At 30.4% G+C, this 14178-nt stretch overlaps 1 protein-coding gene across 1 annotated transcript; it reads right to left on the bottom strand.

Moving 5' to 3' along the window:
* Window positions 1–3585: 3585 nt before the first annotated feature.
* LOC114417166 (zinc finger protein NUTCRACKER-like) lies at window positions 3586–6811 on the bottom strand. Its single transcript, XM_028382275.1, has 3 exons — window positions 6465–6811; window positions 5726–6122; window positions 3586–4704 (listed from the first exon to the last, which is right to left on the bottom strand). Exons 1-3 carry the CDS (start codon window positions 6589–6591, stop codon window positions 3804–3806), a joined length of 1425 nt encoding a protein of 474 aa, XP_028238076.1. The 5' UTR covers window positions 6592–6811; the 3' UTR covers window positions 3586–3803.
* Window positions 6812–14178: the final 7367 nt, after the last annotated feature.

Below are 14178 nucleotides of genomic sequence, written 5' to 3'. Positions count from 1 at the left end.
CAAATAGGAACAAAAAAGAGTATTTAATTACAATAAAGCTTAAGCACATGTGTGGAGTTTTGAGTGGGATGCCTAATCTTATCACTACCGCAATAGTTTATTTAATATGAAAGAAAGTTAATAAGTAAGAATGCAAAAAAATAGAAAAAGAAAAAAATGTTCATAATAAATGGAATGCAATTCAAAAACCTTTAATAGACATTAAAAAGAAAGAAGGTACAAGATGCAAGAAAAATTAGCATACATTTGGGATGCAATTGGAAAACCAATAATTATAATTAGATATTTAGACAATAAAAAAATCACCTAGGATTAAAAATGCAAGATGAAAATATTAGAAGCATAATAAAAATAACTCATTACACAAAGTACCAAGAACAACAACAATGAAAAAAGCTTACCATCTTGTAGAAGCTAGAAAGTATATGAGAAATTAAATTTAATTGTCAAAAAAGAGGAAAATAAAAAATGAAGAAATTTTTTACTTTTAGTTAAAATATGTTGTTAAAAATACTAAAGAGAATTAAGAAGAGAAGGCCACAAATAATTATATATATATATATATATATATATATATATATATATAATATTACAAAAATTTAAAATCTTGAGGGGGTCATGGCTCTTGTAGGCACTCCCCAACTTCCTTTGCCTCTGCCAACACTAGAAACTTTGAAGAAATAGGTTATTAACCTTACACACATTCATTCAAATTCTTTACGTAAAAAATTATCGGTAAATTTTTATAAAATTTAGAAAAGTTCTTAAAATATTTTGAACATCTTAGGAGATTAAATTAAATGTTAAAATTGTATATTCGGCTATAAGACACTTAGTGAGTTAGTCTTTGTGCAATGTGTTTTTAAAAAAATTGTATATCTGTCTTATAAAGATTTCATTCAGCCAATAACTTTGCTTGCGAAAAGACTTAATTTTTTTAAAAAAAAATCACAATTAATTTTTTTTGGTGATATTTGTCTGTCCAATTAATTATATGACAATTAAAATAATCTTACATTAAAACTATAGCAACAATTAAAATTATCAAATTGACATATACTTATAGATTTTTAACTTGCATGGACAATTTTTGGGTGTAACTCGATCTAAGTCAAATTTCTTGTTTTGAAGAACCATTTTCATACTATTTACCAGGTTTATTCTAAGTTGAATCCTAGAAACACGACCCGTTTTTTTTATTACCCAAGGACAAGCTAAGGTTAATAATATTTTTGTGGAAAGGTATTAAGGTTTTTATCCATATATATATAATAACAAGTTTAATAGAAATTTCACAGTATATAATGAATTTAAAATCTCTTTTTTACCAAAGTTTCTCTTTCGAATATTATAATTTTTTCATTATTATTAATTATAATTGCAATATATATACTAAATATTTATTTAGCCATTAAATAAAAAAAGTCATTGTTTTAAGCAATATATAAACTTTATCAACTTGTGCAGTGTACGTGGGTAAAAGCATATGTCACCTTAATTAAAATGACTTTCTTTTTTATGTTCAAAACCATCACTACCATCACTGTGAAGTGTCCTTATAGTTCAAAAAAGTTGTAGTAGTGAAAAAAATAAAAAATGTAGCGAACAGTCTAAATCAAATTTCTTATTCCCTTTGAAACATAAAAATCACAAGCTAAATTTTATTTATTAATAAGATATATTTCATACACAAATTTTAATTGGTACGTACCCAAAGGCCGAACTATAATTGCTGTTGTCAGATCAAATGAAAAATGTGAATCGTGACATGAAGAAGCTTTTACAACCTAGACTAATAATGGCAACCATCTTTCGATCGACCCATATTCCTTATATATACTCATCTTATCATTTTGCAAATCTTCAAATATTTTCTATGTTTTGGATTAAATAGATTTTGTGGTATACTCGTGAACAATCATTGGATAACTTGTCCCACCCTACAAGCCATAGCGTAGGCAAAAGTAAAAGCAAAATCAAAGAGCAGAGGGTACGGCCGTCAAGACTGGAGAATATGGCTTCCCTTTTACTTTCCCCCTAATACTTTTTCTTTTGATACTTATGCTTATTTTACATTTTGATTGATAAAATGCAACCAACCGAATATATATAGTGGATGGTCACTGTTAAATCCATCAACATAAAACAGTGAAAAGTTTAATGAGTACTAATGATGCATAGATATTTTTCTTATAGTAAACACTTATGTGATATTTCCATCTTTGTCCATTTCTCTACTACTTTTCTAGTTTTGTACGTTTATCTTTCTGGATATATTGATAGATGTACATGTGTGTGTTCTCAAAACATTACCCAAAACAGCGAAAGGTTTAATCATCTCGTGTGGTTGGAGGAGTGTGAATAACTATATATTAAAATGAAAAATTGAATTTTAAACATAAAAATTCATTTTTTACATTATATCTTTCTCTTTAATTTAAAATTAATATTTCTCCCTCTCTTCTAATTTTGTTTCTTGTCAAATGTACCGAGGGCTAGTCACTAACTTATACCCACAGGTAGCTCGTCCATTTGTTTTTTGGAGGATTTTTAGTCAAGGGACAATTTATTTCTTACATATGCATTACTGTAATCAAATAGTCAATAATCAAACTTCTATCATATACTTTAAAAGATCTAAACTACTAACTATTTATGTTACGTGGTGGGTTCTTAATTTCTTTTATTTTCACTGTGTACCACAACAAGATATATCCATTAAGAATATATTTAGGTATATATTTATCATATAAAACTTTTTATGGTATCTCATGTATGAGAAAATAATAATAAAATTACTATTTTTATAATAATTATTTTAAAAGTTTTACTTAAAAAATAAAACCGATATATAATAATTAACCCTAAAGACTAATGAAAAAGGCATATTACCGCACTTTCCGCGCTGAGTGCATGGAAAGAAGAGGAGGGATGGAACAAAGAAAAAGCAAGAGAAATTTAAAATGAAGAGAAAAACTTGTAATAATAATAAACAGATAATATAATGTGCCTCGATCTTCTTAGCTCAATTTTTCCGCATGCTAGCTTAGAAAACTTAGCCAATCTGGTCACACTACAAATATGCATTGCAGGGTGAACGAAAAGGGGTACATTAATTTATTTTAACCTATAAGCTAAAAGCCTATTTGTACTAGAATGATGCTTTTTTGTCACTGGAAATTCTCCTTTTAAGCCCATTTTGACAAAGACATGAACCACAACACAGATGAAATGAAACAACTGTGCAATAATAATGGACTCCAAAGCTTGTCGTTTACTTTGCCCCCACTACTCCACAACCGTCCCACCCTTTTATCAAAAATTAATTAAAGCCACCAATTTTTTTTTAAAAAGGGGTCAGCTTTCAGCATTCAAAAGAATATGCATGGATCTCTCTCCTTTCAACCCTTCAATAGTTTTTCTAAGAGCAAACTTTTTAGGCCTCATCAAGCACTCAATTCCCACCTTTTCCTCTCTGCAAAGTTTCCAGATACTAAATTCTGTTCCTCCAATTTTAACTTCAACTCCATCCACCTTTGCTTTTACTGTTATTAATTATCCCATTTCACATAGACAGAGAAAATATATACAGAAAAGAAAGACATTTAATTTAAATTTCACAATTAAATATCAACTTAAAAGATTTTTTCACACTCCAATTTTACACTTAATTAATTTACTTACACATTTGCCTATCTCTTCTTTCCTTTTCTTCATCACATTATCACTCTCTTGGTCCTCCTTCCAAAGTGTACATTCTCAAATGAGTGTGGAAAAAATCATTTTTCATTGAACCCATATCTTCAAATCAAGTCCACCCCTTGGTTGATGAAGTGTGGAAAATGGTTTTGCACACCAACACCAAGGAAATCCCTAGTTTGCCCCCCTCCACTTTCTTCATTGAGCACGTGTCTTCGTTTGTGAGGGTGCATTTGTGACAATTCACATCCAGAGTTATCTGCTTCACTCCCAAGAGTGGTTGTGAGCACCAAGCTTGATCCGTACATGCCACTATACTTATTATTATTACCATCTTGACCTTGGCTATTGTTACCACATTTCAAACCTAAGCTCCCAAGCCATGAAGGGTCACTTGAGGTTGCTCCAATTTGAGCAGCTTTTTGCAACAAAGCTGTGGCTGACATGTTTGCTGATGGACATGCTTGTTGATGTTGAGGTTGGTGTTGGGAACTATACCAAGAAGGAATGGCACTTGTGTTTCCTAGAGGAAGTGAAGTAGTAGTGCTAGTTGTTAACTCTTGGTTGTTACTGTTATTGGAAATTTTAGTTCCAAACACCCAACTTAGTTGATAGTTATTAGAAGGTGGAAGATTTGGGCATTGGAGAATTGAGTTGCCATCATATATTGTTCCTGATGATGAGCTTGTGGCAGAACCAAGTTGATGAATCTCACGCAAATTTGTGTTGACCATTATTCTTTCTTGAGCCTGAGAAGATGTTATTTGACTCATCCAAAGGGGTAGTCCCCTTGAGGTTTGGTTACTTGTTTCATCAGTGCTTGAAACTGGCTTGAAAATTGAAGGGAAATGGGTTGCCATATTAGGGCCTAGGGATGTTCCCATTATGTTGTAACCAATGTTGTTGCCCCCTAAGGATGTGTTTATGTCTGAGGCTGCATTTACCCTAGCCGTTTCTTCTGCCAATGCATCACAGAAGGCCCTGTGTGTGATGAAGCTGTCTCTCCTGCTCAACCAAAAGTGTTAACAAATAATAATAATAATAATAATAATAATTTTAATAATATATAATAATCATAACAATAATCTAAAGAAACATATATACATTTAAGAAGTCTAAATTATGGGTGTTTGTTTATCTGTTTAACAACCACTCAAAGTATGTTTAATTTTCTGTTAATATGATTTCTCAAGTATTTAGTAAATAACAAAGTAAATTATTTAGTTGCTAGACTATTTGTAGAAAAAAAAATTAAACACACATTCAAAGGTTATGTAATGTGTTATAATTGATACTAATAAAATGTTGCTTCCCCATTTTGGTGCATTGGAATTCGTGTAGAATAAAACTTACTTCAAATATGTTTGTTTTCCTCTTCCTAATCACTCAAATAATGTTATTTGCTTCTTGGTAACAAGTTGTTACTTTTGGATTTTTATGCATTATTCTTACTTAGGTGAAGACAAACGTACGCCTCTAACATTAGCTCCACAAAAGTCCAACATGAGTAACATGGTAACATGACTAAGACATTATGACTTGTACGATACTAATAACTAGTCTATAGCCTCAAACTATATATACCAAGGAAAATCTGAATTAAAAATCACATAATAGGTAACTATAATTAAGATAATTCCAAACTAAGAACTTTTGTCGTTTAGGGCTAAGGTTGCCAAAAAGGTTTATCAAAAACTTGTGTGGCACTGGCTTCTTTCAAATCCTTTGTTTGAACTAGGTCTCGATATTCTCTCTTTTTTTTCTCTGAAAGCCAAATAGTCAGAATAAACCTAGAGAAAGAGAGTTTTTTTTATGTGAACCCAATATTCATCGACCCAAAGCCAAAGACCAATTAATCCTTTGAGTTAGAGTTGTTGTTTTTATACCACTATATATAATCTAGGACTCAAGGTCAAGTTACAGCACTCTTGCAAAACAAAATAACTTGTTGCTATAAGACTGGTAAGAGAGGTATGTCATGAGCAAATCTATAACTCAGATGAATAGGTTAATAATTATTAGTTACCTTGAAAAGATAGTTCCACAATCACATTTATATTCTCTAGTGCCACAGGTCTTGGAGTGTGCTTTCCAATCTGACTGCACAGCATAACGCTTCGAGCACTTCTCGCACTTCCACTTCTTTTCACCGTGCTTTCTGCAGAAGTGCTTTTTAATCCCAGTTAAGTCTCCAAGAGCCCTTGAAGGGTCGTGGTGGACACAACTCTTCTCAGGACACACATAAACCCTTTTTCTTGCTTCTTTACCCGTTCTCTGTTTAAGCTTCCATGGAAGGTTGTGTCCACGTCGATGGAGTTGGAGATTTTGATCCCTTTGGAAACCCTTCCCACAAGTTTCACACAAGAATCTGTTCGTAGCCATCAGGGTCTTTGGTGATAAGGCTATGACTTCTGCTTCAGGATCTGTGCAGATAGGGAAAAAAGATTCACATATTAAATCTTTTGTATAACTTTTTTTTTCTTTTCTCTTGATGAGAAAGCATTTTAGCTTTGAATATACACTACAAAAAAAATCAAAGAATTTATGACAAAAATTTGTGACAACAAAATTTCTTTTTCATTACTAATACTAATTCACAAAAAATTGAGTGATATTAATTTTTCTAAAACTTACATATATATAAATTGTTTCATTATTAATTTAATTTTTCTAGTAGTGATACCTATATATAATAATAAAGCTTATATATAAGCGATATTGATGAAGAGAAAATAGAGAATCTACTATGAAAGAAACAAGCATGCCTGGGTTTCCTGGGAGGTTTCTTTTCCTCCTCAAAGCAGAAGGAGGTTTGTTATGATCATTAGATGCAGCAGAAGCAGTTAGGTTCTGAGGGAAAGCAGTATGTGTGATGATTTCTCCTTCATCCATCTTTCTTAGCTTCAAAACTGTGTCTCAGATTCTAAGTTTGACTCAAATTTCAATAAGAAACTCACACAAAGAGTTCAGTGAGGGAAGAAGTATTAGTGGCTGAATTAAGAAAGACCCAAGAGAATGGGCAGGTAGCCTTGTTAATTATATATGCCTCCAACCCTAAACAGCACAGAGTGGTATATTCAAGATGGGAGATCTCTCTCATGTTTCAGTTGATTTAATTATCTACTTTTTAGGTGGAATAAAATAAAATAAAATAAACTCAAGATGCTGTGAGAGGCAGTGAAAAGTTAAAGAAGAAAGAGAGAGATAAGGGAGAGGGAAAAGAAAGGGTGAAGAAGTGAAGCAAAGGTGTATGATGACACATATGATGAGGTCGGAAGAAAGTTAATCTCCATTTGGAATGATTATCCCATAATTGTTGTTGTGTTATGTTTTCTTTATTATTTTAATCCTTTCTCATCCAATAACCCTTTCTGGTAGCTGGTTTGTTTATTTTATAGTAAGAAATCCCTATGCTGTTACTATATGTGTGTATTGAAAGCTAAAGTGTATGTACTGCGGTGTAGTAATACTCAATTAGCTAGAAAGTAGAAAAACATTGAAGCAACATATATGGTATTTCATCGCTTTAGTTGTGTACATGTGACCATCGAAGCTTCCCATCCAAATCATTCAAAATTTATGTTACACTAGTTTCAAACTTTTGTTTTTGGTAAAGGTATCTTTTAGCTGCTTTTTTTTTTTTAAACAACAAACTAAAACAAATGTCATTTACTAAAAATTTTGTATTGATTGGAATTTATTAATATAGAATGTGTCTAATAAAACAAAACTATTTTTTCAGAAATGATAATTAAACTATTGTTTTAAACATTATAAGTTTATAATTAATAGTATTATAATAAGATATACAAACAAATTATTTATCGGTACACAATATTATTGATATATAATATTACATCAAATATTAATCTAATGTATAATATCTATATTAATAGTTAATTTTATATTAAAAAATATTAATTATTAATTATACTAGATAAAGACAATCCTAACATTTGACATTTTTTCCTGTTAATAAATAACATTTTTGTAATATATATATATATATATATATATATATATATAATAAATTTAATAAAGTATGAAATTAAAAAAGTATATTTTATAGTACTTATTTCAAAACAAATAATATCAATATGAATACGATATCATACTATATACAAAATATTATCAATTAAGTAAAAAAATATTATCAATACATAGTTATTAAAAAGGAAAAATTGTATTTTTGGTCCCTCAATAATTTAATTCACGAATTAGGTCCTCCTATCTTGTAAAATCGTACAATGTTGGTTCCTCAAGTCACAATTGGATGTTGATAGTTAGCAATTGTGCCACGTGTCACGTTCTTATTGGATGATGATTGTCACGTGTCATATTCTGATTGGATGTCAACTCCATGAAAGATAAAATGCATTATTATTTTCATTGACCAATCAGAACATGACTCGTGATCGTCATCATCCAATAAGAACATGACATGTGGCCGTCAACATCATTTGTAACGATCAATGTTCAATTGTGATGTGGGGACCAACATTGCACAATTTTACAAAATAAGATAACACAATTCGTGAATTAAATTATTGAGGACTAAATCTGAAACTGGAAATAAACTGAGGGACCAAAAATATAAATTTGCCTATTAAAAAAGATATAAATTTTGAAAGAATTAAAAACATAGAAGTAAATTGGGGTAATTTGAAATGCAATCCAAACTTATACCTAACAATACTCTAGATCTTATCGTAAAAGGTGAATCCATCAAAATTAATTTCTAGTGAAGCCATGTTATAACAGCCTGACAGGTGTTAAAATTTTGTTGTTGGTTTGAAAGAAACATTAGTTTTTTTTTTCTTTTAATTTCATTGACTTTACAAAAATTTGTTTCACAATACAATTTTTTGTTTTCTCTATACGCCAAAATAATAATACAACTTTCTTTAGATGTCTCAATTTCCGTTTGAATTGAAATGAAAAAGAAAACAAAAGTGTAATTAGTCACTGCCATCTATAAAGATCTGTTTGTTTTACTTTTATTCATTCATCGAAATTTACACACTTTACGATGTTAAAATTACACATTTCAAATCTTTTCTCAAAGCCGAAACTTTCTTCTTCAACAAGAATTTTGGTGAGTTAAGACTAACTAGTGACTGAATACAGAGCTAGCTAGCTTATGCTACTTTCGATATAGTTACCTCGGTCATACTTATAATTAACATATAGAAAAAATAATTTATGTATTAATGTCTTAAATAATTTTATGATGTTATTTAATCAAAATTTATTAAATATTTTATTAATAATTATTTTAAAAATATATTAATATTAATATTAATTTGTGATTAAAGGTTATATTATACTGCATCACCATCAAACTCTTTTATATATATAAAGTTGTATAATCATGCCTATGTAAAAGTGGTTGTTCAAAAGCATTAACTGGTGCATTTAGAAGATATATAAGATATAATATATGACAGCTTGAACTACCCTAACTACTGCAGCTATTTAATTAAATCAAAGGTAAGTCCTATTTCTATCCTAAAGAGAAATCATTGTGTCTCATGTGTTGATGAGTATGACTTGGAAAGAGAAGCCTACCCAGTCCCATAGACCTTTCTTTATTTAAACGTTCATGTTCCACAAAAGGCAAAATATTGAGTCTTTTGAACCTAGTCAAAGCGAAAGTGCACGTCATTTATCGTTGAAGATTGATATCATAGATACCAAAATATCGTAAAATGCCATTGCTTGCCACAGGATATTGAAAGGAAAGAGAAAGAGCAAATTTTCCATCTTAAACATCGAACAGCTATCTATCTGTTCATGTTTTTGAACTCTAGCTTCCTAGAAAACAGCCATGCACGTGTGTCCATGCACTCTTCAAACTCTCAAGAGAAGGGAAATTTTCAAAGGAAACGACGAAATAAACACAAAAAAAGGGAATAATCGTCCAGATGATAACATGACCATGTCTCACATGATGAACTGAAATTTCTAGCGTTATTAATAATAGTTTTTAGTAGTTGTACGTTTCTGTGTTCTTAATTCTTATTATTCTTGTTATTATATCGCTTATATATATAGTTTATCATTAACTATTAGTCTATTACTATCATCATATCATTGTGTGATGTAACCAAGCAGTGAAGCATATATTTTACTAATTAATTAACTTATTAACATGAACTGAAGGTCCACGAAGACGTGGATTTGGCTATTAATATTTTAGCTGGAAAAGAAAAATATATGGCGAGCTTTATAATTACCTTTTTTTTCTTGCAAATTTTTGGATGATAGATATTTTATACCTTTTAGCTTTTTCTCAGCATCTTTAACGTACAGTTTCTTTTTTCTTTTAAAATAAAGGGTTTAACTTAGCTGGAAATGTTTAAACCTAAGGACTAGTATAATGGTTTAAATTAGACGCAAAAATGATGTTTTTTCTTGTGATAACGTTTAGAGAGGGAGAGAGCGAAAACAGAATAATTGGTTGTTAAATAAAGCTGCATCTACCTTTTTCAATTCATTCATTAATAAGGTATATACTACTATAAGATTAGCAGCGGAGGTATGAATGAAACAAAAGTCTTCTCCACTATCTTCAACCATGTCACCACCACAAAAGGAAGAAAAAGGGGGGAAGGAGTTTGCTTACCATCAACGCTATGCACCTTTTTTTTTTTTCTCTTTCTTTTCTATTGGATAAAAGTATTTAAATTTAATTGACCTGTATTTTCGGAATAAGAAAAATATACCATCATTCAACCATGTCACCACCACAAAAGGAAGAAAAAGGGGGGAATACGAAGTTACTATAAAAATGGAAGGAGACAGCCAGCTGACAAAGGCAGTGAATTTTTGGAAGTTTGAGCAGTCGTCTCCTTGTGAGCTGACTTTAACTATTAATTTTCCTAATCCTTAATCATAATCTAATGATGTTTTTCTTTTGTAGCATTGTTTAATATAAATCTTTGGATTTTTGTTGTTGAACTGTGGTAGCAATAGAATATTCTCTACCCCTCCAACACTTCACCCAAAGACTCCAACTTTCAAGGCCTCGTGAGATTCCTATATTCAAACTTCATAGGGGTCCCCCTCACAAATTAATAATCTCCTCTCTTTCTCCCTTATCATAGTTAATTAGAAACAGTAGTGTAGCCATGTTTTGAAAACAGAAGGAGATTTAGGAAAAGCAAATTGTTGTCAACAAGGCTATGTTTGTTTCTTACTTTGTCCTTTTGAAGAAGAAAACAAATATTAGAATTGATTTAGAAGAGAGAAACACATGTTCTAGAATTGTTTGAGAAATCTAGGTAAAGAAGAAGAAGAAAAAAAAGTATTCCCTTGGCAATTTGAAGGCTTGCATGTACTTGAATGCAAGCAACTGACATTTAGTCATTAATTTTTTCACCCACAAAGACATAGTTTATGAGTTAATAGCAATTTGATTTCTAGGCTGCTCCAATATTTTAAATCAAGCTATATCATCCAAATACGTATTATGAATATCACCCATTTTTAACATTTAAACTAAAACACATACTAACATAATGTCATATATGCAATTAAAAGCTCGAAAGGGTAGTCTTGTAAAGTGCAAAAATTCAACGAGTTAGACTTAGCTTAATTAAATTGGAATAATTGACCTATATATATTGCTGTTAGATCTAGGATTCCAGTACAGGAACTCACATGCTTCTGCTTATCAAAAGCTGGAGAATATGTGCCTTTTTTATGTTACTCAGTTGATAATTATTTTCTTTAATATTCTTCCTTTTCCTTTATTTTTATTTTTATTTTAGGTCATTTTCTATACACATGTCAAGATGGTAGAAGATCAGCTTATTGCGTTTTTAGCCAACCAACTTTACAGGGGAAAATAAGGCAGCGCATGAATATTCTTTTGGATTTGCAAATTTTGTACTTCACTTTCGAGAGATATGTTTGGTTTCTTTATAATGCATTATTGCACCAGTAGGTTTCTTCATTAGAATAACAATGTAACAGATCAAAGCTTCGTAATTTTGTTTTACATTTTCAAATATACCATTTTTCCAAATATATATTATAATTCATTGTCCATCACCTATGGATTTTTTTAATGTACTTCGGCAAACTTAATTTAGAAAACGTAATTTTAAAAAAATGATTTTGTTTAAAAGTGAATTTAAAGATAAATCTGTAACTTCTACAATCCAAAACCCACTAAAAGACAAAATTCACCATTCATAAGAAATATTAATATTTTGTTTAGTGTATTTTTTATTTTGCCATTTTATTTGTAATGGGCTATTTTTTGGGCCAATTGTAAGCGGATAAATTATGTTTTTAGTTATTAAATTTTTTAAAAAATATATTTTTAATCCTTAAATTTTTATTTGACCATTCTTAATTTATAAATTATCTCTTTTATTTTTAGTCTCTACCGTTAAACTTCTTCATCAAAAGATGACGTAACACTTAATTTGTGGCCTTCTTTTATAAATTAAACCATCAAAAATTGCTCAGACAACTATATAAAATGTCTTTTACCATTTTTTGGTAGCCACCAAGAAAATGTTTCCCTAAAATTTGTAACAAGTCAAAAACCATAACCCCCAATTCTCTATCTCTCTCACTCTATGATTCAATTCAATCTAATCATGGCATGGATGGATCTTGGGTTTTGATTCCATCCTATAAGCCGACAAATAAACAATTTATAACATAGAGAATACCCAGATCACAAAATAGTTAAAAGACAAAAAAAAAATGGGGGTAGTGAGAGGGTTGTGTTGTGAAGTTGAGGAGGTGAGTTTTGTTGAGGGACGCATTCCAGTGTTTGTTTCACACAAGGTTCACCATGGTGCTCCACCATGGTTCGGGAAACGGCGACGCTTGAGCTAGAGGAGCTCCAAGTGGTGGCGCAACGTAAACACATAATTAACTCTGACTCTCGTTTAATTTTGTGTTTTCGGGGGTTTTGGGAATGTTGTTGGATTTTGCCTATGGGAGTTAATCTTTTTAGTTGATTTCATGCTTTAGGTTACTTAAATTTTATTTGGTTTTGTTGGATTTTGCTTTTGCTTCCTGACCTTGATAAGTGGAATACGTTTTGGGTATTGGGTTAGTACGTAGAAGAAGGTCATGTTATGAAATACAGTTATAGGAAAACATTTTATGATGACCAAAATTCGTCAAAAAATGATTGAAGACATTTTAAATAGTTCTCCTAAACACTTTTTGGCCATTAAAAAAAAGTCACAAATTAAGTGTCATTGTCATCATCTAATGTACAAACTTGATAATAGGGAAAATTTACAAAAAAAAAAAATATGTTTTTTATTCTGATAAATATAAAAATATTTGAAATTTGTTTTTAACAAATTTTTATTACATTTTTTATCTCACAAAATTAAAATGTATTGTTTGTTAGATTTGAAACAAGGTTTGAACATTCCAATCTACTTACATTGTTATTTTACATTAGTTAATTAGTTATATGTATAACAATTGGTGTTAAAAATGTTAGATTTTACATTAACGGTTATATGTATAATTGATGTAAAAAATTATAAATGTAGTTTTGAATTTTTCTAAACTTAGTTCAAATTAAAAAAACAACACATTTTGCAGGAATAAATTTTAAATATTTTATATTTATGAACACATATATATTTTAGTTTTTTTGTGTGTACGGCTTCAGTTGTGGATAAATAATAAGAATTAAAAATCAGATTAACATATCTCATATTTGATTGAAAAACAAACACACAACGACACAAAGTATATGTATCACGCATTATTTCTCTAGCTCTCAATGTCTCTCTGGTGCATTGAGTGCTATAAGGTGGGCTGTGTATGATTGATAACTTTATGGTCAACATTGGAACAGCACGTAGTATTATAAAATGAAGTCGTTATCACTTATGGTTAGATTTCTATCAACAAGAAATAAGCATGATTGTATTTCTATGGAAATTAAATCTTCTTTATGCCCCCACCAAATTTAATACAAGTAATTAATAAGTGATAATTTACTTAACAACAGTCAATCATGTACGTGATAGGATTGCTAATTAATTGGATGTGTCTCTGAACAATCTTAGAGGCTGAAGAGGCATGCACTGTGTCCATATGGATATGAAATTGACCACCACTATAAGTCTATAATCTCAATCTACCAATTATGATATTGCCATGCATGTAACCTAATATTAATTAAGAGGATTATACTCGCTTTCTTAGCCGGGCCAGAGAAAGCAAAACTAAACCTTGCACTAGCTAGGACTCTCTTTTTCTTTCCTTTTCAATTAAGGTGAATCAAGGAGGCCTTAATTATCTATTAATTAATATTATTCCCTTTTGTAGAGATGGTAGGGACCATGTATATATGTAAAGAGAGTGCAAGAACGAGAGACACCAAATAATGCCCAAACCAGAAATTATTTAGTCATGAAAATCTGTCAAGTTGTATTATATAGTAAACAAGGTCACTATCTATCTTCTTTCTGTGTTTTCCGGGAAGGT

Source organism: Glycine soja, chromosome 6 (assembly GCF_004193775.1).
Source record: "Glycine soja cultivar W05 chromosome 6, ASM419377v2, whole genome shotgun sequence".
Taxonomy (NCBI): Eukaryota; Viridiplantae; Streptophyta; class Magnoliopsida; order Fabales; family Fabaceae; genus Glycine; species Glycine soja.
This window is presented reverse-complemented; position numbering and strand designations above follow the sequence as displayed.